Source organism: Ambystoma mexicanum, chromosome 6q (genome assembly GCF_040938575.1).
Source record: "Ambystoma mexicanum isolate Mex_15411 chromosome 6q, UKY_AmexF1_1, whole genome shotgun sequence".
In the NCBI taxonomy this organism is placed as follows: Eukaryota; Metazoa; Chordata; class Amphibia; order Caudata; family Ambystomatidae; genus Ambystoma; species Ambystoma mexicanum.
Window position 1 is genome coordinate 1,139,465,484 of NC_090937.1, and position 26,172 is coordinate 1,139,491,655.

Here is a 26,172-nt window from a genome sequence, read left to right on the forward strand (position 1 = left end):
GTTTTCTACCTGGCCAAAAAGAATCGGCCATTCACAGATCACCCTGATTTGGTGGACCTTCAGGAAGTGAATGGCAGTGAAATGGGTTGTGTGTTGCGCAATAATGTTACTGTAACTGAGATAGTGAGACATATTGCATCAGAAATGCAAAAGAAGTTAGTGTGTTATATCAGAGAACGCAGCCAAAGATTGATGTGTTTGTGGATGAGAGTACGACCATCAGCAACAAATCAATATTGATTATTTATCCGAGTCTTTTGGGGGCTCATGGTAACCCAGTCACCATTTTCTTGGGACTAGTGGAGCTGCAAGAGACACATGCCTTGACCATAAAGGCAGCTCTTCTGGGATATTTTGAGAATGCTGGCATCACGAAGACCCTGTTGCATGAGATGTGGATTTGCTATTTGTTCTGATGGTGCAGCTGTAATGTTTGGAAGCAAAGGTGGGGTGACAACATTATTGTGAGCTTAATTCCCAATTCTTGTGTTATCTTGGCATTGTATAGCTAACCGCCTTGAACTGGCCGTTGCGGACACAATTGATGAAATTGGTGGGGCCAATCATTTTAAAATGGTCATGGACTCTTTGTATGCCACATACAGCATGCCACCATAAAACACAAGACAGCTAGAAATGGCTGCCAGTGATCATATTTCCCAGGGAAGGGCAAACTCTGTGTCACTGAATGAAAGGCAATTTTATCAAAGCCTTTCAGTTAGCCTCGGCAAAAGGTGTGCTCCAGACTCTTACTTGTAGCCAGGTTTAGTGTCTTGGATGCAAAGAATGTACCTAATGATGAAGAAATTGTACTTTATGGTGAAAATGAGATTCAAAGACTGTGTACGAAATTTCATGTCCCAATCCGAGACACCATCCATGCCTTCAGGGATTTTAAGGACTTTGGTGGCAAAAGGTGCCCTGAAGCATTTAGGGCTTTGGTTGCCTGCATGGAAATGTTGCCAGCAAGTAATGCAGATTGCAAAAGGGGATTCAGCACCATGAATTTAATTGCTTCACAAAGCCGAGCATCCCTCCATGTGGCCACTATTTCCTCATGTTTATGGCTGAAACGTAATGGCCCTCCAGTAAAGGCTTTTAAGCCGTTGTCCTTTGTGAAAAGCTAGCAGGCAAAAGGGAGACGAACAGGTGAGAAAAAGCACTGTTAGCGACCTCATGCAATGAAGGACTCCCTTGAAGATTATTATGTGGGGTTCTGGGAAATTGTCAATTAATTCTTTATAAATTTGAATACACCTGCTAATGTACCTCAACACCTATCCTTTCGTCAATGGCCCAGTTAAGGGTCCAATAAATAATGAACTTGGGCTTTGATTTGTTATACTTTAAGGCATGTAGCAAGCAGTCTGTTAAACAATATGAACTTGCTAATGTAGGCCAAACCAGTTTTACATGTTCGTCTTTAGGCCATGCTCATCAATTAGGCCACGCCCATCAATTCTTAGGCCACTCTCCCAAATGAGGGCCCACCCTCAATTTATTACCCCACATAAAGCACTGGATTTTATGTTGGTGACACAAATGGCGACATGATTATTTTTGGTATGAATGTTCACAGGATCCGTGTTTGACAAACGTCTGAGAAAATAGAGACAGAAGAACAAGTGGGGTTTGAAAAAACCCAATGCATTTCAATGAATTACAGCCCCATTCTTGCTGTTGCTTAGTGGGAGGAAAACACAAAGGTTTTCCACGTTTTTCTCCTGATCCACATATTCATGAAGGGATAATGGTGTCCTCCTGCAGTGTTCCTACAATATCGCAGATATCCTGAACCCCCCACCTAAGGTTCGGCATACCAGATACCTGGCAATTTTTCTGTGGTTGATAACAATAATTAGTGGTATAATTGCCCGAGGTATGCGCTTAACTTACTGAGCTATCTTAGTCTTTATGCATCACAAGTGCTGCGTGATGGTTTTTAATAGTATAAGATATGGTTTCCCATAATTGTGCACATGCTCCATGCCTTGTGCAGCGGCGTACAGGGAGATCCCGGCATTAATGCAATTAGACTTTGGAAAAAGCTGAATGCTCTTTCTGTTCTGTTCAGTTGTGGATTCTAATGCAAATATCCTGGATTTCCCCCAATACCGTATGCGTTATAGGTCAGTCTAAAATATAGTATATATTCTCATTCAAGAGAATTAGATGTCCTCTTCCCCTGTCGGTTGACTTCCACTGATTTAGAAAATGGAATGGTGAACAGACCTTATGATCTTGTACTGTTTAAAGTATGTGTTTTACATGTTTTATTAAAGGTAGTGGACAATTTGCATTTTGCTGTAAAAGTGTTTTAACCTCGCAAAGCAATTTATTATCACAGAGTAGATCTATAAATTCAAGTGTTTCCGTAGCTTTGGTCACTTAGTACAACATACTGTGTCGCTATTTCACTGTCCATTATGAACCTGATAAGATTTTTAGTGTATTGCTTTCTTTTGCTGTATTGCATGGCTACATTTTCATCATTATAACTCAAAACATTTGACCATATTTCTTAATTTGTATAAAATCAATTATCTATTGACTTTTCTTCACCTTTGTGTGATTTTCTTGCAGGGTATCCAAGCACAGACTGTGGCAAACTTTTTTCTTGCATTTGAAGCACAGTTATCTATAATTCCGGTTATAAACAAGGTAAATCAATAATATGTTGGGTTCCACTTGTATGCAATGACATTTATTAGCTACCATAAACGTGCATGCAATCTTCTCCTGGAATTATATTCGCTCTTAGTTTTTGTCTGCTCTAGTATTTTTGCACTCATTTAATGCATCAGTAATATGTGAGGGAGCGCACCGGGAAGCACGAGAAAGCACTGTTTGTTGGCCGGACCCGACATCTGTGGCTCGTGAGGACTGCTTCACTACACGGCCTGGAGGACGTCTTTAGCAGCTACACCACGCTGCCTGGAGGTGATTCAGCGTGTGTGTTGTATCTGCCTCTCCTCCCTTGGACCCGCTCAACTTGTGTTGTGACTTTGTCTATGTGCACTGGAGGGAATAGAGTTTCTGACAGCCTTTTATTTTTTTTCTCTTTAATTTCTTTTCAGTGTGCGCCCGTGGCTCCTCCCACTCTATGCCTCGGGCACTTTTTTTTTGCCTATTAAATCCTGTGGTGCAGTGCACTCGCGAGCGCACCGGGAAGCACGAGAAAGCACTGTTTGGTGTTCGCTGTGTGCAGTGGGAAGAGTGCCTTGACTTCTTTATCTGTAACTGTGCATGTTTGGTATTATTTCTCCGCAAGATTTTCTCTCGATTGGCTATACTCTATATTCTACTGCTGGCCACTAAAGGGTAAAAATAATTTGACACACTTAGGGATTGATTTAGGTCTCTGTTGTGGTTTTCAAGTAAGTGTGTTTAGAGATGGGGAAAAAGAAACCAGGATAACCAATGAAAGATATAAGAGCAGATTTTTTCAACGCTGTTAGCACGTGTCGCGCCAGTTTGGCGCGGGCTGCTGCTCTTCCTCTCCTTGTAATTAGTGATGAGGAAGAAGCCCTGCTGCAATGTGCTCAGGACTGTTCACCATACTGCAAAACTATTGAGGATACTATTGACCCCTCGCAACCTCTTTTCGTTGATGATGAACTGTTAGAGCTCACTGTGGGGAGGGAAAATGGTTGTGTGCGCAAAGCTGTCTCTGTGACTTCTAATGGACAGAAAGATAGTAGTTTCTGTTATGACAACTTTTTGGAACTGCCAATCAGTCCAACTGCTTTCGGGCAGGCCTCTGTCCCTGAAGTGAAACTTGACAATCAGGTGGGGGACGGGGGTCTGGGTTCGGATCTTGTTACCACTCTAAGTATATTTAATAGACTACTTCTAACCGAACTGAGAAAACAAACACAGGTTCTGAACAACTTATCGTTAGAACTATCTAAAATACCCCTCTACCTATCGGAGTCCATTTCAGTGGCATTAAATAAGGAAACCCCCTGCATTATGGCGCAGTTTCTTAAGCTAATAAGGTACAATTCGAACACTCTCCAGGAAAACCTGGTTTTGTCTGATGTCATAATCACTATTCCATCCACACCGACTGTGGGGGAGGGGATGCCTCCAAAAAGTCCTACCAATAATCTACAGGCCCAAAATACAGACAAGGTCAAGGAAATAAATTGCCCCCCCCCAGATCCAGGATAACGAAGTATATGAGGTAAAAATCTCTAAACGTCAAAGTAAGAAACTGGCAAAGCAAAATAAAAAAAAAAAAATAACAATGCAGCCAGAAATAAAATGTCTGAAATATTTTGAGAAAATTGGATCCTCAACAGTTAGAGCCCATAGAGGGGGCTCTACTTGTGAACCCTACTACGTCCATCCTAATCTAGACACACATGCACTGTCAACTACCAACGCTATGGGTCTCACACGTGACAAGGGAATTCCTTTGAGGGACTCCTTTTCAGAGGGGGCCAACACTCTAAGTGAAGAGCTAAAAAAGAAATTGGACGTGATGTACCAAATCTTCAAAGGTCCTCATTCACTGAAGCAACTAAAGACAATACTACCCTAAAGGGCGTTTGGGGAACCAATCTCCATGATGCGTGTGCATCCATTATTGCACGGGAGTTCACCCATCCACTGCATTCCAAAGGAATGTCAACCGCCTGCCTGCCACGAGAACCCTACTATGATGAGCATACTATGAGTCTCTCTGATCCAAAAAAGACAATAACATCTATTAACAAGGGTTCGAATGGCTTGGAGTTGAATGCTGACAGCAGTGCCGGAACAGCAGACAGTAAAATTAAACTGAATGAAAATCTGAATGCCAATTGTATCCTTGACAATAATGTAGTGTCTCTTGGTTGTTCTGAAGAGGAAAAAGAGCTAGAACTTAGACGTATTATCCTGAAGGTGTTAGGTGAGAATCAGACTCCAACAAGTAGTTCTACTCTGGGTAAGAAACCATCTAGCATGCAAACTGGTGAGAAGTTTGTCTCTACCCAAGGCTCTGTGCAGGATGGTACGGGTAAAATTGATCATGGAATGGGAAGAGCTGACAAAAAGGTTATACTACAGGAAAATGTATACACTAATGGGTTTTCACCTTTTGACAATATGGGAACCGATCTGAAACAACCTATTTCTCCTGAAATCCCGGGTCTTATATTGACAGCACTTTTCCAAGAGCAAGTGCCCATTTCACTGAATCGATCGTACATACTTTCATTACTTTCTACCATGCCTGAACTTAGTCTGATCACTTCGGCCGATATTACCCTGGTTGATTTCATTCATAGGATCAGATACGATTACGTGAGACTTGCTATACCCTCTGCTCTGATTAGATCGGTTATGTTGAAGGAATCAGAATCTTTTCAAAAACTGGGTTTTGATATCTATGAATATAAGTCACAAACTACTGCTCAAAAGAAAACTATGATGTCTGAACAGGTGCAAGTTCAACCTAGTCAATCCACTAATCCTCCTGATGAGGAATCAAACCTGAACAAGCAGGAATGGAGGTGGCTCGCCTTGACTCTGAGGGAGTCTATTGACTCACTCAGTAAGCTTAGTAATACCCTCTAGCCTCCTCCTCGTTCTTCAAATTTGTGAGTTGGAACTCTCGGGGAAATGTGAATCTTTTGAACAACGAAGAATGCATGAATTTTCTATAACAATTTGACTTTGTTTTTCTTCAGGAAACCTGGTCTAGGGAACTGTTATGCGGGGAAGGGTTTACGGTGGTCAATTTGTGTGCATGGGGTTCCAACAAAGGCCGCTCTAAAGGTGAATTACTAATAGCCATTAAACAAAACAACTCTTTGTCAAAAATGGGGGAATGGTGTCTGGAACACCACTTTCTTGTTGCAGCGTTCAAAATGGATATAGAAAACGAGTCCCTCTGTTTTTTTTTTTATTAATATCTATTGGAACCCCAGCGAGATGTCCGATTTACAACTAGGTAAGGAACTGACCGTTTTGGGATCTATAATTGAATCCTGGCGTGAGACATACCAGGGAGGTCAAATCATTATGGCGGGGGATCTTAATGCAAACTGTCTATGTGATATGTTAGTGGGGGATGAAATGCTGGCCAATGCTGAACAGTCTGTGAGGGTTGGTGGCTCGGGAGTATTGAGAGGCAGATTGTGGCTACATTTTGCGGAATCACTGGGTTTGGAGCTCCTTCGAGGGCACCAACATACTTGGAAAGCCAGAGGCTTGGAATCCACTTTAGACTATATTTTTGTGTCTATTGGTATTTTTAGGAGTGTATATGATTTGGAGGTGATTGATTCTAGTTCTAGTGACCACTCTTTTCTTACCTGTAAAATGGCCTTGAAATTCCCTACCCCAATTAAAGAAAAATATACTCATGGTGTGATGATAAATCAGCAGGGAAACAGAATTAAATGGTGCCATACCAAAAACGTGAAGTTTACTTCAACTATGATAAGCGACTATCGGTTAATGACTGAGTTTCATTGCGATCTATGCTATTCTCTTTTGAACTTTTCTATATATATTAAGGACACCATTGACAATCTGGCCCCCTGTTTTACACCAGGGACCAAAGTAAAACCAAAACGTAAACATCCTATGGATATGGTGATCCATACACGGAAACTTGTTTATAGAAAAGATCTGAGAGAATTAAAAAAGGAAGCACTGTCATCCTCTGACTTCTATAAGAGGAAAAACAAAATCAAGCAAGCCTATAAGAATTGGCATATCCAATATAGAGCAGTACGCATGCAGCAAGATGGTGAGCTTATGTTGAAAGCACTGCGAGGGCACTGCTGTTCAAACTTCTGGTTCCTGATAAATGCAATCGAAGAACCTCAACAAGATATGGCAGTAAATGTAATCAATGAGGATGTTTGTCATGGACACTTTACAAACCTTTATGCATTGAACAAAGGCAACCAACAACTGCTTATGTCTGAACCCCAGTTTTCGAGCTATGATATTACTGATATGATTAGGAAATCCAAAAACTCTGGAGCCATGGGTCCGAATAATCTATCTAATAAACTCTTAAAAAGGGACCCTGTGATTTGGGGAAAAATCTTATATATACTGTATAGCAACATTTTGGAGACCAAGCTTATACCCCTATCATGGAAAGTGTCCATCGTTATTCCTGTCTTTAAGAAGGGAGCACGTATGTCCCCATCCAGTTATAGGCCAATTGCAATTGCGGACCCCGAGTCCAAAAGTTTTTGTTCGTTGGTCCTAAAGGAACTTCAAGAATGGATTACTGAAAAATCCATTCTTGACAACAAACAAATTGGCTTCAAAAAACACATTGGAACAGACTGTGGTGGGCTAGTACTAAAAACGTTGATAGCCAACTCTATGGTAAAAGGGACTAGATCTTTGTTTGTGGCATCGATGGATCTTAGTTCAGCATTTGACCTTGTCGATGGACAACTCCTCTGGTGGAAGCTACAGGATCTCAAAATACCTGCTCCACTACTCCAGATTATCATTGCCTTATACACTGACACCAGTTTAATGGTCCGCTTGACAACGGACGGTGTACTTTCCAGACCTATTATAATTCCGAATGGTTTAAGACAGGGTTGTATGCTGGCCCCGACGGTTTTTAATTTGTATGTGTGTGGAGCCCAAAATGCCCTCAGTGGTAAAGGCTTCCTCCAAGCTTAATAATGTGTGTATTGACTGGTTGGCTTATGCTGATGATTTTCTTTTACTGGACAAAACAAAAATTGGCTTGCAGAGGCTACTAAGAGGTTTTCAATCATTTGTCGAGGGTATTAAGTTGAAAACTAACCCAACAAAAACTGTTATTGTTAGATTTGGCAATAAGAATAAAAAGGAGAATGCCTTTACTTGGTTATGTGAAGGAAAGAGAATTAAGGCGCTACCTTCATTTAAGGACCTAGGTTTCTATTTTTCTGGTCAGGACTCTCTTGCCCTGATAAAAACACAGCTAAATCTAAAAGCAGACATTGCCATTAGGCAATTGAGGGCAATAGATAATAAATTTGGTAAATTTACTATGGTGCCGCTGAGAGACTTTTATATAAAAAGGTTATACCACGCTTAACCTATGGTATAGAATTATTTACTAAGGAATTACATACCCATCTGATAATTACTGAAGGGAGAATCTGGAGAGCAGTGCTATGGTTCTTGCCGAAATGTATACCCTTAACCTTAATCAGATATGAACTTGGTCTGCATTCCCTCTCCCCCTATGCAGTCTGGAAAAGACTATGTCTTTGGAAAAAATGCAAAACCAGCAAGGAAGAAACGCTGTATAATTGTGTGTATCTTGATTCTCCGAATCCTTTTATGGCTGCCTTAAAGACAGAAAGTGAGACTTGTTTGATGGAATTAGGTCTAGCTATAAGCTTACTATGTAACAAACCTGGCAAAGTTAAATTTAGCTTAATGGGTTCAGATTGGCAATCTACGAAATCAATCATTGAAGACTCTAAATTGTATTATTCAGCCTGCTCTATTTGGAAATGGCAGGCAAATATGGAAGGCTACCTGTGTAAATACCCAAGCAAGAGATTACGCAATGACTTAATGTGCTTCCGCTTTAATGTCTTACCTACCAGACACATTTTATGTATTAGAAATCGGACCAATGAGGTTGTCCCCTGGTGTAGATATTGCAAAACAGTTGGGACTGTTGAAACCTTACAGCATATTCTACTGGTGTGTCCTGCCTTAAAATCACAGAGGATTAGGTACTTCTCTAAGTTTGTAGTCTCTATCTTTGAAGTACAAAGAGACTATATTTGGCACAGAATGCTCCATGACAACTGTTTAAGTCGAAAATATCTGTGACAAGTTTCCTGAGAAATGTCTGTGATTTGAGTTAATTGGGACAGTTAATTTTCTGTTAAGAAAGGTGATTTGATCCTAACTTTGTTTTTGCAAGTTTTTACTGATGTGTACAAAGTTTGGAATTTCAAGCTTTTGAATTCTATTTTATGTCTAAACTCAATGTTGAATTAATTTAATAATTGATGATTCTCTGCAAAAACTGTATAACTGTGTGTTTTCTCCTGTGAAATTGTAAAGGTTTGTAAGAAACCAAAACAATAAAAAAATAAATTTGTGAGGGATCTATTGTTAGGTCTGGTAGAGAGAGCTTTTGCTCTCTTCCAGAGCTCCTGGATTTATAACTTTGAGGGATCCTGATGTTGACCAAGTCTTCTGTTAGGCACAGAGTGTCTAGAAGTCCTAAGTTGTATCATGGTTCTACCCACTTCCTTCTGTTCTTTGCACAATTCCCTTTCAGACGTCCCACCTTGCACCATGTTTTCTCTAAGCCCTCCCCCCACCCCACATGCACCATTCCCTGAAGCACTGGCCATCATAAAAATGTTATTATGTAAGGAACTGCAGAAGCAGACTGGAATTTCAGAAAATGAATCCAGGAAAGGCTTCAACCGGAAGGTTATTTTACATTTAGTGAGAAAGATGAATGGATCATGCATTGTCAAGATAACTATTTATATGTGTGCAATGTTGAAGAACACTGTTGGATCAGAATTTCATTTTTGGGATTCTTTTTTTTGCTGACTTGTCTAGGCCTCTATATTTTTTGGTGTTTTCATTTTGATTCCTAGACTTTTATTTTTACCATCACAAAGGGACTCCTGTTGAAGTATCCCTTTAACTGCAAATTTTTTATGTTGTACTGCTTTTGGTAGTTTATATAGCAAATCGCAAGAGATGATGGCTGGAAGGTTTAGAATTAATATTACCCACCGCCATTGCTCTGGGGATCCCTCCAGAGCTTCATTCTTCACCTACCCAGCCATTACAGAAAGAGAAAGACCATATGCAAATTGGGCTTTGTCCCACCCCAAAAGGGGCAGTCCAGCCTGAACTGCTAGGTCACATCCCTTCTGCACGAGATCGCAAGCATCTCCAGACATGTTAGATTCTATGAGCAGGAGCAAAAACCATCTCCTGGGTGTCTGGCATCACCCAGTAGGCAAGAGCTACCACTGGGGAACTAGGAGTGAGTGCACAGCACACTGCAAATCTAACTTCGGCATGAGATGCACACTTTAACTTTTCGCTTATTATGTAAAAGTTCCCTTTCCAATGTCCACAAAGAAAACCACACCAATGGTAATCGTGGATAACTTCCTTCCAGCATAGACTTGATAAAGTTCAAAACAAAAGTACAACTTCTGCTTCAACAACTGTCTCTCTTTACTTAACTTCTGCAGCGTCTTTGTTATAACTTGTCAGAATGCTTCTTCTAAGGGGGCTGCATTCCTCTTGGCAACACCCTTCTGCTAATGGCACTGTAAAAGCAGGCCCTTTTGCTTCACAGTGTACTACTGATTCAACCACCTTCAATATGTTTTCTGACAATATTGTAGACCACCAGAGGTCTGTTAATTCTTCTGCAACTTTGTACTTTGAGATTTGTTAGGCAACTTACAAACAAGACTCTGACCTCCACGGGTAGCACAGCACTCTTCCTTCCTATGCCACAAAAAAGGGGCCTCTTTGCCTCTTCTGTCTTACAGCTGCCACTAGAATCTGTCTTGGCTTCTAGAGGGCTTCTTTCGCTCAGCGTCCACAGTCTAAAGTCTACAGGATTTTGATTAGTTCTTTTAGCAAGCACCCAGCTCCCTTCCCCAGCTTTATGCACACCTCCTTGATTCCAATAGTTACCCCAAAGCTGTATTGCCACTCTTCTAGCCATAGACAACCTTGTCACCCTTATATCAGAGGACTCTGCATTGGTAACAACTTCAATATGTAGGTGGATAGTTCTTATTAGGGCTGGTTTCACGTTCAAAAGGATGTTCCTACTGGCTTGGTTAATGTGTGTTGTTCTTGTTACATCTGCAATTTCTACAATTAAAAGTTCATTGTTCTGGATATTACCAGATTCGATTTTCACAAAGGAAACAGAATTGGGTACATGCAACCATCCTTTGGAGAATTTCAATTGTAAATTCTTGTGTTCACTTTCATTCATTGAGAATGCTGCTTTAATGTGAATCGGAATCACCATTGTTCATACGTGACCTTTCTTTGATGTAAATACTCGTAACAAATCAGCTGCTACCTCTCCAGTATTTACAAGCGGCATTCTCCCTCTTAATTGGAGACACATGACCACTCCGGTAAAGCAATTTACTACAAAAATGAAAAATGAAGGATATTTCTTATACACGAGCACTTTGACTTTTGTTAAACGTGCATGTTTTCTTTCTTATCAGGACTTCCCACGGCAACAAACAACTTGCTCACTCTTACTTCTATACATGTTTAAAATGAGCTGGTTACAGGTACCGGCAAGGAGTTTTCAGCGAATTGGAGCATGGAGCTTCAATTACCAACTCCAAATCACTGCAGTTGCAAGCAGCTTCCACTTCCTGACTTTTCTTCTTGCTACTACTGCTTGAGGCACTCTTGGGACCCACACCCCTCTGCAGCACGGGTGTCTCAGATCCGGCCTCGACCACATAGAGTCTCCTTCTCTCCTACTTCCCTCGGCTTTCTTCTGCACACAGGCCTCTGGTATCTGCACAACCTCAGCTCTGCAGTCACAGCTATTAGGCACACATGGGGAAAACATCAACTTCTTCCAGTGCAGCCACAGCCAGACAGGGTTTGGGAGCACAGGACCAACTCAGAACCTGCAAGTGAATACTGCTCTTATCTCGTTCCGGCGTCCCTTAAGTGGTCACACTTTCTCATGAACTGCCAGCCTTGTGCTCTTCTCCTTCTGCTACTACTTCAAACCTTCCAGCTCCTGCTCCAGCTCTTTCCTTCTGCTCCTCTATGCTGCAGCATTTTATGTTTCTCAGGTGGGGCAATTGACTTTAGGTGCAGGCCTTTAATGTTAATTGCCTGGCCCTGGCAAAAGCTATTAGGCCTACTTGCCTGTCCTTTCCTTCTGCATGCCTCCTCGGTCCTCTTCCTCGTCACAGACCCTGAGGAATTCTGGTACACATAGTTCATTTTAAGAAACTGAAGTTCCTCCACTTCTTTTATATTTTTAAGGGTGACTTTAATTCCCTTAATATTTTTAGAAGATGGATTGGGAGTTTTAGACTTACTATTGATGATATACATCATGTAACACTTCCTTCATTCCTTTTGGTGTACCTTTGGCATTGAGGAAAATGTTTATTTTCAGGGCTACATAAGTCCTGTTCTGTTGATATAATGGGTTGAGGAGTTACAACGGTTGAGCTTTCCATCTTGTACTCACTAGGAGGTTGGGAAATATTAAAGTGGCAATAAGCGATAATCTCCTCTGACCTAGTGGCAGGAGTATCCCTCTGAGTGGAAAAATACTGTGGCTCATCCCCTGGACTTTCCTCTCTACCCTGGGCATTGTCTCCACACCGGTGAGCGTCTGTCCTGTCCTGGCCACCTGGGAGGAGACTTTAGGCAGGGTTTTGGCGAGGGATCTGCAGGATTCCCCTTCAGTACCTAAAAAGCTTTACTGACCCAAATTGCTGTTCATGAGATTACAACTCAATCACCTTCATACACTCAAGTTTGGGGACCCCAAAGGGGTTTTCCTAAGGAGCAGAGATGTTACCATTTGTGGTAATCCAAAAGAGAGAGAATCATAGATACATTAAAACCCAACCTGTCACAAAACTAGAAAAACCATATATTTGTGCCCAAATTAGTTTGTAATAATTAGTAAGATTATTTTTTATGATCAAGTGAATTTTGGTACCAGATATTATATGGAAATCAATTTCATATGCTTTTTAAAATTATTTACTTGTTAATTACGCGCTGCACCCCGAGGACATCAGGGCACAAATAAAAAAAACTAACAAAATAGAAAAATGCTCCTGTGCATCCAGGCAAGCAGCGTTAGTTGAATAGTGCAGTGTTTAGATGCTTGTGAAAGGTGGAGAGACATTGTTATCTTCTAAAGATAACTGGTAGTTCGTTCCATGAATGTGAAGCCTGAGGAGCATTCCTTCCCTTTTGTTCTCTTAAGCTTTGACAGGTAATACGGAGGGTGTTGGTTGTAAAGACTAGAGTCGGGGTGTCTGTATTCCTGCTCTCTATATAGTAGAGGAGAGGCACAGAGGATTGTTGGTAGCAGTGGACGAGCAATCAAGGCCTAGCTTCTCAGGAGGTGATGCATGCTGGTTCTTAAGTGCAGTGTAGTCTCCAAGCCCCCACAAAGGAATGTCCACACACTATTAGTTAAAACAGTCTTTATATAATTAAGGTTCAAGGTTATATACACAATCGCAATAACTCACTTTGTACTCAGTTAATCTACAATGGCAAATATATACAGTTCTAAGTGGTACCACAATTATTATCAGATTTCATTATAGTGCATCAATTGTACTCTGGTTAAATGTCACACAAATCACGTAACCAACAATAGATATAGGAGGAAAGCAGTTGGTTAGAACAATTGGCAGAATACTGGCCCCTACCACTAGACACAGTTCTGTGTGGAGATCCCCCCCCCCATGTGGTCAACCTGTAAAATAAAGATATATCACAAGCCCAGTCCATATATTGTTCAATTAGTCTTATTTCCTTCTACAATGTTTCTACAACCACAATGTACCTGGAATAGCAGAGTTCGACGACGGGTCGTCGACGGATCGTTCTTGAGCGCTCCCTTTAAAGAAGGAGCCACGGATCGTCGAGATCACTTGAAGAAAGTGAACTCTGCGTCGAGGCGGCAGCTTCGGTCCAAGCGGTGCTTGTCGCCAACGGAGCAAAGACGTCCTGCAAGGAAGAGGCGTGTAGGGCACCTCAATGTCGATAGTTCAGGACCGCAAAGAGTTTGTGAAGAACTGTGGCCCAGCAAGGGCGTTGAGCCGCCTGGCGTCTTTATGGTCGTTGGGTGGCAGGAAACCCATCGGCGGATGCTCCTCGGCGTGCCGACGGCCTGGCCTTCTCCGATGGGATAAGGTGGGCAGCGACGAGCACATCCGTGAATCAAAAGTCTTAGCCCAAGGAGTGTTGCGGCTCCGGTCGTCAATGGGACGCGTCAAGCTGTCCCCGCTTCTGGGCAACACGGCTTCGACAGGCCTCCAGCGGTTATAACAAACCTGCGAACCCTGGTCGACGGCAGTGGACAGAATGTCCGGTACTTACCTTCGGTTCACCCCGGCGGTCCCCGTCTCTGGTCAGCAGCCTGTCGAGGGTCTGACTTCGAGGGAGCTTCGGCAAAGGTTAGCAGGGCTCAATGGTCCCTCGGAGCACGGGAAGAGGGTGCCTAACTAGGTCCTCTCTTGGATCAGTCCTGACGGCTCGGCGGCTTTCAGATTTTGGAGAAGGGAGACAGCAGTCAACTTTCTTCTTCAGACTCGGTTGTCGCGATCAAGCATCCGTTTCAACTTCAGCTTCTGAACGAATTCTAGCAGTGATAGGCCCCCAGATATACTAGTTGATCTCCCATTCATTCTGCTGGGTCACACTCAGGAAACCTATCACTCAGAAGGGCAGTCAGTCAGACAATCAGGCATACAGTGCATTCAGGCCATTCTCCTCCCTCTCAGACACTCACAACATGGAATGTGTATTGGGACAAGTTCCCAGCCAATCAACACTACACACTGCATTCATGCCAGTTTCAGGCAGGGCTGTCTTAGTCATTGTGTTTTCATGCTAGAAACCAGACGTCCACAACAAGAAGTGCATATTGGTCACACACTCCATTCACCCAGGTCCCACCCACAGGGTGTACCCACAACATACAGTCACTGGGAAGGCTCCAGCCAGTCTGGCCTGGACTTCACAACAACACCATATATGGAACTTCCACCCAACAGTCAGTCAGGGGGAAGGAACAGAGTCAGATCTTCCCAAGTCTTTGGGAAAATAATGTAACAGGCAATAGAAAGCAAGAGGCCACAGGGGCCATCTTGTTTCCTATCCGGAATCAACTGATTCCAATGGCAAGGCCTGGGTATCCGAACATGGAGGATACTAGGAGCACCTGTCAAATTCAGCATGGAGCTGCCACCAGCCCATACCCTGCTCTGTGGGCCACACACAGGTGTCCAAAAACATACACTAGGGGCACAGGGTTGTACCCCCACCCATGGGTGCTATAAGGGTATCCCGTGGATCTGTACACCAAACCAAAAACCGGAAGAGCTGCACTGCCAGGAGTCCCATATGGACTCCTGGGCAGAAAACGATACAGAACACAAATGAAGGACTACAGGACAAGGACAGGGAGGTCCCGTCCCTCCAATGCATTTCTAGCATCACATTGGTAGACCGCATTATTCTCCCTTGTTGCATGGTAAGGAAATCCTTAGATATGCCGGAGCTGACCCATGTATACATTTATGGGCCATGGTCACATTTTTAAAGAGAATCTGTGATGCCACCGAGAGCCCCAATGAAGCTCACGTGTGACCGAAGAGAAAGTGATATATTCCCTCTTAGTAATATTCTTCACAATGCGTACAGCATAATTCTGAAGGAATTGTAGTTTGTTGATGTTATTTTTGTTTGCTCCACTCAGGATCGCATTACAATAGTCCAGCCTGGGTATTATAATAACCTGTGCTAGAGTTTCTCAATTTTTGTCTCTGACATATGGTTTAACAAGTCTCGGCAGTCTGAGGTGATACTGAGACTTTTTGACCATGCTTTCCACTTGGGCATCATCCCCCAATGAGCTGGATGGCATCTGTGAAGTGTGAATCCAGCTTTTTAGTTTGAAAAGATCCAAAACATTTCAGTTTTTGCGCTGTTCAAACAGAGACGATTGGCTGACATCCAGTCTATCACCAGTATATATACATTTTTTGTATTTTCCTTGTATCCTCCATGTAATCACCACTCAGCTCGAATAGCAGCTGAGTGTCGTCAGCGTAGTTGGTGAATTTTATCCCTTTCCTCTACAAAAGACTGCTGAGAGGACGAAAATAAATGTTGAAAAGTGCTGGGGACAGGCAGGCACCATGAGTTACACCACACGTAGATGTCTCAAAGTCATAAAAGGCCTGTCCCGAACATGCTCTGGACATCCTGTTAGAAGGAAACGCCTAAATCCATTCGATAACTGCAGGGGAGCATTGTCCAACTGAAGAAAGTGTAGTTAAAGATTTTTATGATCGAGCAAGTCAAAGGCTGCAGAAAGGTTATAATTATAGTACTTGTGCACTTTATCAAGAGGTTTTATATTATGCTCTTTGTAAGTATTCAAAACAATACTTAACTGGTAGCCCGTAACTGGTTTATATTGGGAATTGCTATATTTAGGACATAGTTTGGATTTTTATCCTGTTGACCTTTAACTGTGTTCTTCACTTTTATGAAGTGCTTTTCCATTTTTTAAGTTTTCCAAATAGCAGACTATATTTTGCCTACTATAAAAGTTGCTGCAGGTCATTAAATGGGTTTGGGGTTGTTTAGACTCTTTACATGATTTTATTATAAAAAGTATTCTCAGTAAAAATAGTGAGTGGATTTCCCTTTATTGTGTTCTTATGTGTGACTGTTATGTAGGGAATCTTCCTGAGATTTTAATTCCTACGTCATGTTTGAATGGTTCTGGAATACATGTATTCCAGAACCATTCAGTCATTTGTGTGTGTCTCCGGTGGCTGCCGCTCAGGGGGCTTATACCAAATAAACACAGTGAAATATTGTGGTGCTTGTAATGTACTTCTTTTACTTATGACATTGGCGACGAGGTACAGCACTTACGAGGTTGGTAAGCCCACGGGGGAAGGAAATGCTGAGCATTGGCAGCAACATCGACTGAGGACTGCGTCTCAGATGAGCAGCCTGTGCACCGCCGTAAAGAGCACAGTGTGAAACGACGGACGAGAAGCTGTGCCGGGCAAGTTTCCTTCGACGCATGTTGAACTTGGGGCAGGAGACATATCGATCCGGAGAATCGAGGTAGGAGTGCATTTTATGAACTCCTCAACTGGTGCACTAGAGGAAAGGACCCTTATGCGTGCAGGAGCGTGGCACCCATTTTAGAGAAATGTTTTTGTTGCTACGGCAACCGACGGACAAATCCTAACGATTTCTACATGCTACGGCCTGCACATGGTATCTAGGCTGCATTAGAGGATATAGGAGTGACTTCATATGCATTACCTGGACATTTGATATCAGTACGAAATTACCTGAACATTTGATATCAGTAAAAAGTTTTTAAAAAAATCATACTGTGATGCATGAGTAACCAGGCAGCATTGTGGATGAGAGTGAATTGTAAATACATAATCACAGCACGGTAGCCGAATGGACGACAAATAAAACCTTCAGTGTGCCACCACAACAACGGTGTCCATACCAGGCCTTACTTTATGGACTTGAACAACATTGCTATTGAACAAAGGGCCCACTGAAGCAAGATGGCTATACAACCTGTGACTGCTCCAATTCAATTACTGCCTCAACCTGGGAACCCCATATGTCCGTGGGAACAATGGGTAGATGGGTTCCAGGTATATTTAAGAGCCATTGGTGGAGCCAAGTGCAGTGATGACCTAAAAGAAGTCGCCCTATTAAATTGTATTGGAGCAGAAGGGTTAAGAATATTGAGAGCGGTTCCTGATTTGGATGCTACCGATGGGAGTTCTGGTGATAACAACTGGAAATTTGAGGAAGCTAGCAAAACACTTTGGAAACGGAATCAATATTGTTTTGGAAAGATAGAATTGTTTCGAGGCCTCAATTGAACAATGAATCCATAGATACATATATGGCTGCTCTAAGGAATCTCAAGTCCATATGTAAGTTTACAGACGTCGCTGATGAGTATCTGAGGGATCAGTTGGTGCTTAATGTATCAGACTCCTGCATCCAACAAAGACTATGGCAAGCTAGAGATCCATCGCTAGAACAAGCGCTAGAAATTGCCAGGACAATGGGAGATGGGGGAGCGATGTATGAAGGAGAGATTTGAGAGCAATGATGTAAAGGAAGTAAAGTCCTTCCAAAAGGAAAGAAAGGAGAAAGAGGACAGTGATGTATCTTTGGTCGCATTAATAAAGAGGATGGCTGCTAGTAATTCAAAAACATATCCCAGGAGAGGAAGAGAGACTAGTTACAGTGGTCAATTCCAGAACTGTTGCCAAAAATGTGGCTGGTATAAACATGTCAACGCTGAAAAAGAGTGTCCGGCAGCAGCAATTGAATGCTACAAGTGTGGTCACATTGGACATTTTGCCAAAGTGTGCTGGAATATTCGTGGAAGAGGGAGTTACACACAATTCCAACAAGGTATAAACAGATCACAACAGAATATGGTCAGGTCAATTGAAGAGAGCAAAGGGCATAGCAGTAGGTTATCCATTGTTGAGGATGATGTCCAACATGTACAAATTCTCACAATTGGAACAAGAAAAGTTAACAACTGACCTTGGGGTGACCATGCATATTAATGGAGTGTCTATACCTATTATGGTGGATACTGGATCACCATACACAATGGTAGATATAGATGTTTCTATTGGAGAGTTAAAGGGCAAGCCTGGAGAACTGCTGTGTACAAGAGTGAGAGCAACAGGATACGGTAAAGCACCAATAGACATTATAGGCTACACTTGGGTGAAATCACGCTTCCAGGAAATAGAGACTTTCTGTAAACTGTATATGGCAAGAAATGGGTCGTCTGTTGTTGGATGGGAAGAACAGGCCACCATTCGAGTTAGAATTCGCCCTGGTGAGAAAGTACCCATTTTGAGTGTGTTGAAGGAGGAATGCGACATCAAGAGTGCTTTGGCACAAAGTAAGAGGAATTCCCATTGGAACTAAAGAAGCTCTGCGGATGGAACTTACCAGGTTATGTGAGCAAAGAATAATAGAACCTTCAGAAAGTTCTGAATGGTTGTCCCCTATTGTTCTGGTGAAGAAATCTGATGGGGCTATATGGATTTGTGTGTACTTAAGGGATTTAAATAAGAACATTTGGGTAGACAGACATCCACTACCCAACATAGGGGAGTTGCTGACAACAATGGCTCTGGCAAAATATTTCATCACATTAGACTTTTCCTCAGCATACCATCAAATAGAACTGGAAGAGGAATCCAAACACTTAACATCGTTTGTCACTCTTCTTGGTGCTTTCATGTTCAAGAGGATGCCCTTTGGCCTTGCTTCGGCTGCAGCTGTCTTCCAGGGGCTCATGTCACACTTATTTGGGGGTCTCAAGGGAGTATATTGCTTCCAAGACAACATTCTGGTTTCGGCAGAGTCTGAAGAAGAACATGATGCTAAATTAGTGGGGGTGCTGCAAGTAATTCAGGAGAGAGGGCTCACATTGAAGTTGGAAAATTGCAAAATAAAGAAAGAGGGTGTATCATATTTGGGTCACTTAATAAATGCCAGTGGAATAAGTCCAAAAAGAGAATTGGTTAACTCCATAATGAACATACCAGAGCCAAGCAACAAGGACCAGTTAAGACGTTTTTTTTAGGTATGACTGAGTACTATTCGAAATTTTTGCCAAATTACACAGAGAAAACTAAGCACATGAGAGGAGTGATGAATAAATGTGCGAAATGTATATGGTCGGATGAATGCAAACTAGAGTTTTAAAATTTGAACACATAAATGAACAATGCTCCCACACTGGGTATGTTTGGCGAAGACAAATATCTCAGTGGATGCCAGCCAGATTGGCCTAGGGGGAGTTTTAGAACAGGTTCAGGCAACAAGGTCAATTCCCATTGCTTTTGCCTTCGAACCTTGAGGGATGCAGAGTTAAACAACTCAACAATTGAGAGAGAAGCACTTGGCGTAAAATGGATACTGGAGCATTTCAGAAACCTGGTGTGGGGATTACCTATATTAGTTAAGACTGATCACAAACCTCTCGTGCATGTGTTACAATCGAAGACACTGCATCTCATTTCGCCAACGTTATACTCCTCGCAAACTCAACATGGTAGCCGATTGTTTTTCAAGGTTACCATGGGATTCGGCAAATGGTCAGGATGAGTCTAGCAGTGACCCGGATGATAGTGTAGCCATGGTGAACCCAAGCATATCTAAGGAAGAGTGGTGTAAAGCAGAAGATGAAGACCTGGAACAAGGGAACCTCGGGAGAGCAATAAATAACGAGTGGAATGATTATGACCAAAACGTGAGAGTGTACTCTCAAGAAAAGGATGACGTTTCGATGGATGCACTACATGTGTACAGGGGTGATCGAATCACTCCTCCTGTCAGTCTCAGAGAGAGGATAATATCATTAGCTCATGAAGGACGTGTGGGCATAGATCTCACGAAAAGAAGGGTAAGAAACAGTTATTGGTGGCCAGGAATGTGGATGGACATGGGGGAATCTGTAAAGAATTGCATTACCTGTGCTGCAAGTGACAAAACAAAGAGAGTGAGAAAGACTCCTCTACAGCCTGTGATGATACCTGAGCAAGTTTGGTCCAAGTTGGCAAATGACGTTATGGGATCGTATGAGAATCTGGATAGTTCCAAGATATACATTGTGGTGCTGTTAGACTACACCTCAGAATGGGTGGAGTGGGGTGTCATTGAAGATAGCATTACGACTGGGAGGATTATACATTTTTTGTGTGAAATATTCAACAGAGAAGGTGATCCAAAGGAGATTGTTTCTGACAATGGAGCCCAATTTACCTCTGCTGAAATTCAATCATTCTTAAGGGAAAGGGCAATAGAACACATAACAACGTCATTATATCACCATATGGCTAATGGCCTTGTTGAGAAGAATGAACAGTTTTGTCCAAAGTATTATCTAGTTGTCTTTGGCGAATGCACTTCCATGGAGAGAGACCCTGAATGAAGCCCTTATTACTTATAGGACCGCTCCACACTCCATGACTGAAGTGGAACCATTTACGATGATGTGAGGCAGATTAGCTTTAAATCGATTGAGGTCAGCATGGATGTTTGCAAACAATCGTGGAGGTCATATTGATGTCAGTAAGATCGTCAAAAGAGCGAAGGAAAAACAAGTTTGGTACAAAAAGTATTATGATCGCAAGAATTGTGTTGTGGACAGTAAGATCAAGGCTGGAGATTTGTTTGTTTATTGCATTTATAAGGTGCACCAGACCCGGGAGTAGCAGGGCGCAGCAAGGATATGCGAAGCTTACAAAGGTTACATAATGTACAGGCAATATACGAATAGTTACAGAGGTTACATAATGTACAGGCAATATACGAATAGTCACACTCCACAGGACGATAATACAAAATACAATATACAAATCAAGTTATGCAGAAAGGCAGAGTTATTTACATCTTAGTATGTAGGGATGTACAATATTTACAATCAATCACCAGGTAGTACTGACGTGCTAATGTTTCCCAGGAGACTAATTCTCAGTCAGATTGAGATGAGTGATGGGGTTCTTTCTAAAGGAAGAGTAGGGCAGGTCAGCTCTCATCTAATGAGGCAGGGAGTTCCAAAGTTTAGCGGGCCTTCAGAGGGAGGGTATTGCCGCCAATCTTAGAAGATTTGAATCTGGGTACTACCAGACAGTTGGTGTTGACAGTTCTAGAGGGTCCACTGGAAATTCTTCTGGATATTCTGTCAATTAGGTAGCTCGGTGCGACATTGTGTAGTGCTTTGTATCAGGGAGGCGATTTTTAGTTGTATTTTGTTGTGGGTAGATAACCATTTGTGATGACGTCTGATTGTAGAGATGTGCACTCTTGTTGATGCCTAGTGCAGCTCCCATGGCATTGTTCTGTAGTATTTGGAGTTTTTGGATGATGGTTTTATTGGCACTACTGTAGAGGGCGTTAAAGTAGTCGAGCCTTGATGGAAATAAAGCTCTAGCCTGTATAAGGCAGCTGTCATTAGAGAGGAAGGGCCTACCTGCTCTAATCAGCTTACATGTGTAGGCTGTGGTAGAGGCCAGACAATTTAATAGTTTATTAAAGGACATTGTTGCGTCAAGGTTGAAACCAAGTGTTTTGACCTCTTTGGAGACAATGGTGTTGTTGCTGTCAATGATGGAGGCATAATCATGACCTACTTTGGAAATGTTGGAGGGGGAGCCAAGGATTATCAACTCTGTCTTGTCATTCAGGCATAAGCCGTGAGTGGCCATCCATGCCTGAATGATGAGATAGATTCTGTTCACCAACGCCAAGTCCCTGCTATGATCCCCAGAAAGAGGGAGGAGAATCTGAGTGTCATCCGGGTAATTAGTGTAGGTGACACCCAGAAGGTCCACATCATCGAACAGTTGCTTAGTGAATATGTTGTAGAGAGTGGGGGACACACAGGAACCCTGAGGGACCCCGCACATGATAGGGGTGGGATCCGCAGCTGCAGAGGGTGAGAATACTCTGCTAGTTCTGTCGCTCAAGAATGATTCTATCCACTTAACAGCACCTATGGAAAAATGGGCTGCTGTATCAGGGTGCCTGCAGAGGACCTTATGATCGACCAGGTTGAATGCAGCTGAGAGATCAAGTAGTAACAATAATGCTGATTTCTCTTGATCTCTCAACTCATCAATCTGAGTCTTCAAATCTATCAGGGCAGTTTCCGTCCCGTGTAATGGTCGGAATCCTGATTGTCAGACCCCTAGGAGTTTGTGCTGTTCAAGGTGTTTTTGGATCTGTAAATATGAAATTTTATCAAAGCTTTTTAGTAAATATTGTACTGTTGTGATAGGGCGGTAAATGGTCGCGATAAGTGTGTCTAAGGTTTGCTTCTTGAGAAGCGGGAGCACCCATGATTGCTTGAGATTAGCTGGGACAGTGTTGGAGGCAAAGGAGGCATTAATCAGTTTAGCAATGGAAGGGGAGAGGTCTCTCGCAGCCTCTTTTATGATATGCGCTGGGCATATATCTCCTTTGCAATTGGACGGTTTGAGAGAAAGGATTGTTTTTTCCACTTCAAGGATCGTTGTTTTAGTGAAGCAGAATGTGATATTTGGATCAGAGATATTTGCAATTGGTAGAGGGTAGTGAGTTGGTTGAGATATGTTCAGAGAGTCTTCCTTATTTTTTATTTTGGCTAGGGGCGTGTTAATTTTGTTGGTTAGTGCTTGTATCTCTGAACACCAGTTCTTGTCTTTAATGCAGATATCGGGTGGAGAGATGGGGGACTCTAATTCTTTTAGTTTTGTGAATCATTCTTTCATACTAGAGTTAGTTAGCTATACGTTCATTGTAGAGTTTCTTTTTGCCTGGCAGATTTCTTTTTTATAATGTGATGCACTGGACGCAAGCTTATTTTTGTTCTCATGAGAGGGGCGGAGGCGCCAGTCGGTTTCACATTTTCTTTTTAATAGTCGCAGGTCCTTTAATTGTGGAGTGAACCACTTATTAAGGTGTAGTTTAGCTTTACTAGCTCTCAGTTTGAGAGGGGCGACTTTGTCCAAAGTGGAGAGCATGATCTTGTTATACTCTTGCACCAGTGTGCTTGGGTCCAGGTTGTCTGGCAGAGAATTTAGGGTGGGTAGAATATTGGGGATCACACTATCCACTGTTATGTTCTTTTTTAACCTGGTTGGACAGGATGGCGCTACTTGGGGAGCTATGAGTCTCTGTTTGGTAGTGGAGAGTGTCAAGGACACAAGGTAATGGTCGGTCCAGGATATGGGAGAATTAGAAGTAATAGTAGCTATGCAGTTGTGATCGGCTACCCAGTCCAGGGTTCTACCCTTGATATGGGTGGGTGCGCTCACCTTTTGGGTTAATCCTAATGCATTGAGGGAGTTTACTATTTGTAGGGCCTGTTTATCCGAAGGATCATTCAGACCCAAGGTAAAATCCCCAAGCAACAGTACTTGGGAGGTGGGTTTCAGATTGCTAGCAATTAAGTTATGCAGGTCTTCATCAAAAGAACTAATAGGCCCATGGGGTCTGTAGTCTACATGCATGGTCAGTGATTGGGAGTTTTTTAGTGGTAGCTTAATGGAGAGGGATTCGCATGATTGCAGGCCATGTGGGGCTACTATTCTCATAGATAGGCATAGAATAGCTATTCCACTGCCTCAGGAACCATCTCTGTCATGTCTGAGAATGGTATATCCTTCTGGGATGGCTAGCGAAAGTGCAGGTTCTGCAGCACTGTGTAACCATGATTTGGTTATAGCTAGGAAGTCTAGGCTGTCTTCTGTAATTAGGTCAGCTATGTCGATAGCATGAGCCACCAGGTACATTGCGTTAAGGAGAGCTCCTTTGAGGGGTTGATTGTCTTCTTTGATTGAAATAAGGCAAGGGGTAGGGCTGTTGGTGGCCAATGCCTTGAAAATGAGTGTGGGAGTTTGAATATCTGATATACTACAAATGGGAGGGGTTATGAGCCGTTTGACACTGTTAGGTGTCGAGATATGGTAACAATTGGTTTTCTTATTGGAAGGTGGTAACGATCTTGTAAGAGGCTCATAGATTTTGGGAAGTCTACTACGTAGTTTAAGATTTCTCGTGTACGTGGTACAAGGCATCGAAATATATTTTCCTGAGGACTGGTAGTTGGAATGTGGAAGACTAGTAGGCTTGGGTGCCATGCTAGGGGAGGTGGGAGAGGGAGAAATCTTCTCATCTAGGAGGGTGGCATTAGAGTGGGCTACTAGGCTGGTGCGCAGTTGGAGAGTGATAAGTATCATATAGATATATAGGTGCAGTGGCCTGGTATATTAGTAGTGAGAGGTGGGTCGCAGTAGGCCGGTTTAGCTTTAACTAAGTGGGTCTGAGACACAATATGCACGGTATACAGAATGCTCTGGGACAGATCACAATAGGCAGATTCGACTTTAGCTAGGTGGGCCTGAAACACGGTATGCAAGGTACACAGAAGCTTTAAACAGATCACAATAGGCAGATTCCACTTTAGCTAGGTGGGCCTGAAGCACAGTATGCAAGGTGCGCAGGATACTTTAAAACAAACCAGATAATGGCAGGGCAGCATCAACATATGCTCTGCAAGCTAGGCAGGGGCAGTTCCGTGGCATACTAGGATGGGCCAACTATGAGCAGCAGTGACTGGAAATAATAGGCAAAGGCCTAGCGTCTACAGGAGTGTAAAGGACCATACTAGGTGCAGTGACAACAAAGACAGTTTTAGACGTAGTTATTGTGGCAGTGCAAGTGCAGCAGCCAAATGCTGGTCACGCAGTGTAACATGCGCTAAATATAATATCAGGTTTAGTGCCGACTGGGGACAGAGTATAGTATAGACCTGAAAGCACAGGTATGCTGAATCAAATAAGTAATGACCATAAGCAAGCAATAATGGGGGCAATGCACTACTCGGAGTGGCCTAGTGCGGCACAGTAGTACATCGAACAGAACGCAATGGGAACATAACAAAGTTGAAAGGCAATGTCAGTAAAGGCGCAGGGGCACCTTGCATGTACGCTACAGTTATGAGTTAGTGTCGACCACAAATACGATCTTTGGCAGAGTGTCACAAGCAACAGCATCAGAGGAGGCTTACCCAAGAGGTATCAAAGGGGCAGGGTCCATGGGCCGGGCCTCGGACACCTCCGGACGGGCTCCGGACAATGTGAGAGTCCAAATTCAGATCCCCACATAGAGTGACAAGTTGTTCGGGAAAATCTGTGTTATTAGAGGATGGCAAGAAGTGGTCTAGTGATGATGTGGCAAGGGTTGGTGGACGCATGTGTCAACCTGAACCACATGAGTCGCTGATATGGGAAATGTGGATGTAATGGACCAGGAGAGTTGTGGAAAAGTTCAGGATTTAGGAACAGAGACTAACGTGTCAAGAGACCGTTTTTTGTAGAGTAATCGCAGAGTGATTCAGAACTTCGATAAGAATTGTATTTATTATTGATTTTGCATGTTGCTGGATACCACTGCTGAAACCGTGTATACTTTCTGTGTTAAAGTTCTTCATTCTTTTTTTTTTTTCTTTTTGTATTCTTTCTCTCTTTTTGCCTTTCTGTGTTTTCTTTGTAAAGTTTATGGTGGGGGAGATGTTATGTAGGGAATCTTCCTGAGATTTCCATTCCTACGTAATATTTGAATGGTTCTGGAATACATGTATTCCAGAACCATTCAGTCATTTTTGTGTGTCTCCGTGGCTGCCGCTACGGGGGCTTATACCAAATGAACCGTTAAATATCGTGGTGCTTGTAATGTACTTCTTTTACTTATGACATTGACTAATTCTACTTTGGTACCATCCCTAATCCATCCTTGGAATGAAGCCAGACTGCTCTGCCATGTTTACTACAGAAAGTTTGGACTGGCGTGGTGGAATCCCTAAATACATATTTAAGG

The 26,172-nt window shown here is 42.6% G+C and overlaps 1 protein-coding gene across 3 annotated transcripts in view; it reads left to right on the top strand.

Annotated features, from left to right (window-relative positions):
* The window catches only part of GUF1 (GTP binding elongation factor GUF1), a 719,613-nt gene that overhangs the window by 191,303 nt on the left and 502,138 nt on the right, over positions 1-26,172 (top strand). For all 3 annotated transcript variants that reach the window (XM_069631727.1, XM_069631729.1, XM_069631728.1), the window contains one exon: positions 2,584-2,661. In XM_069631727.1, coding sequence (XP_069487828.1) covers positions 2,584-2,661 — 78 coding nt within the window. The remainder of the gene's footprint in view (positions 1-2,583; positions 2,662-26,172) is intronic.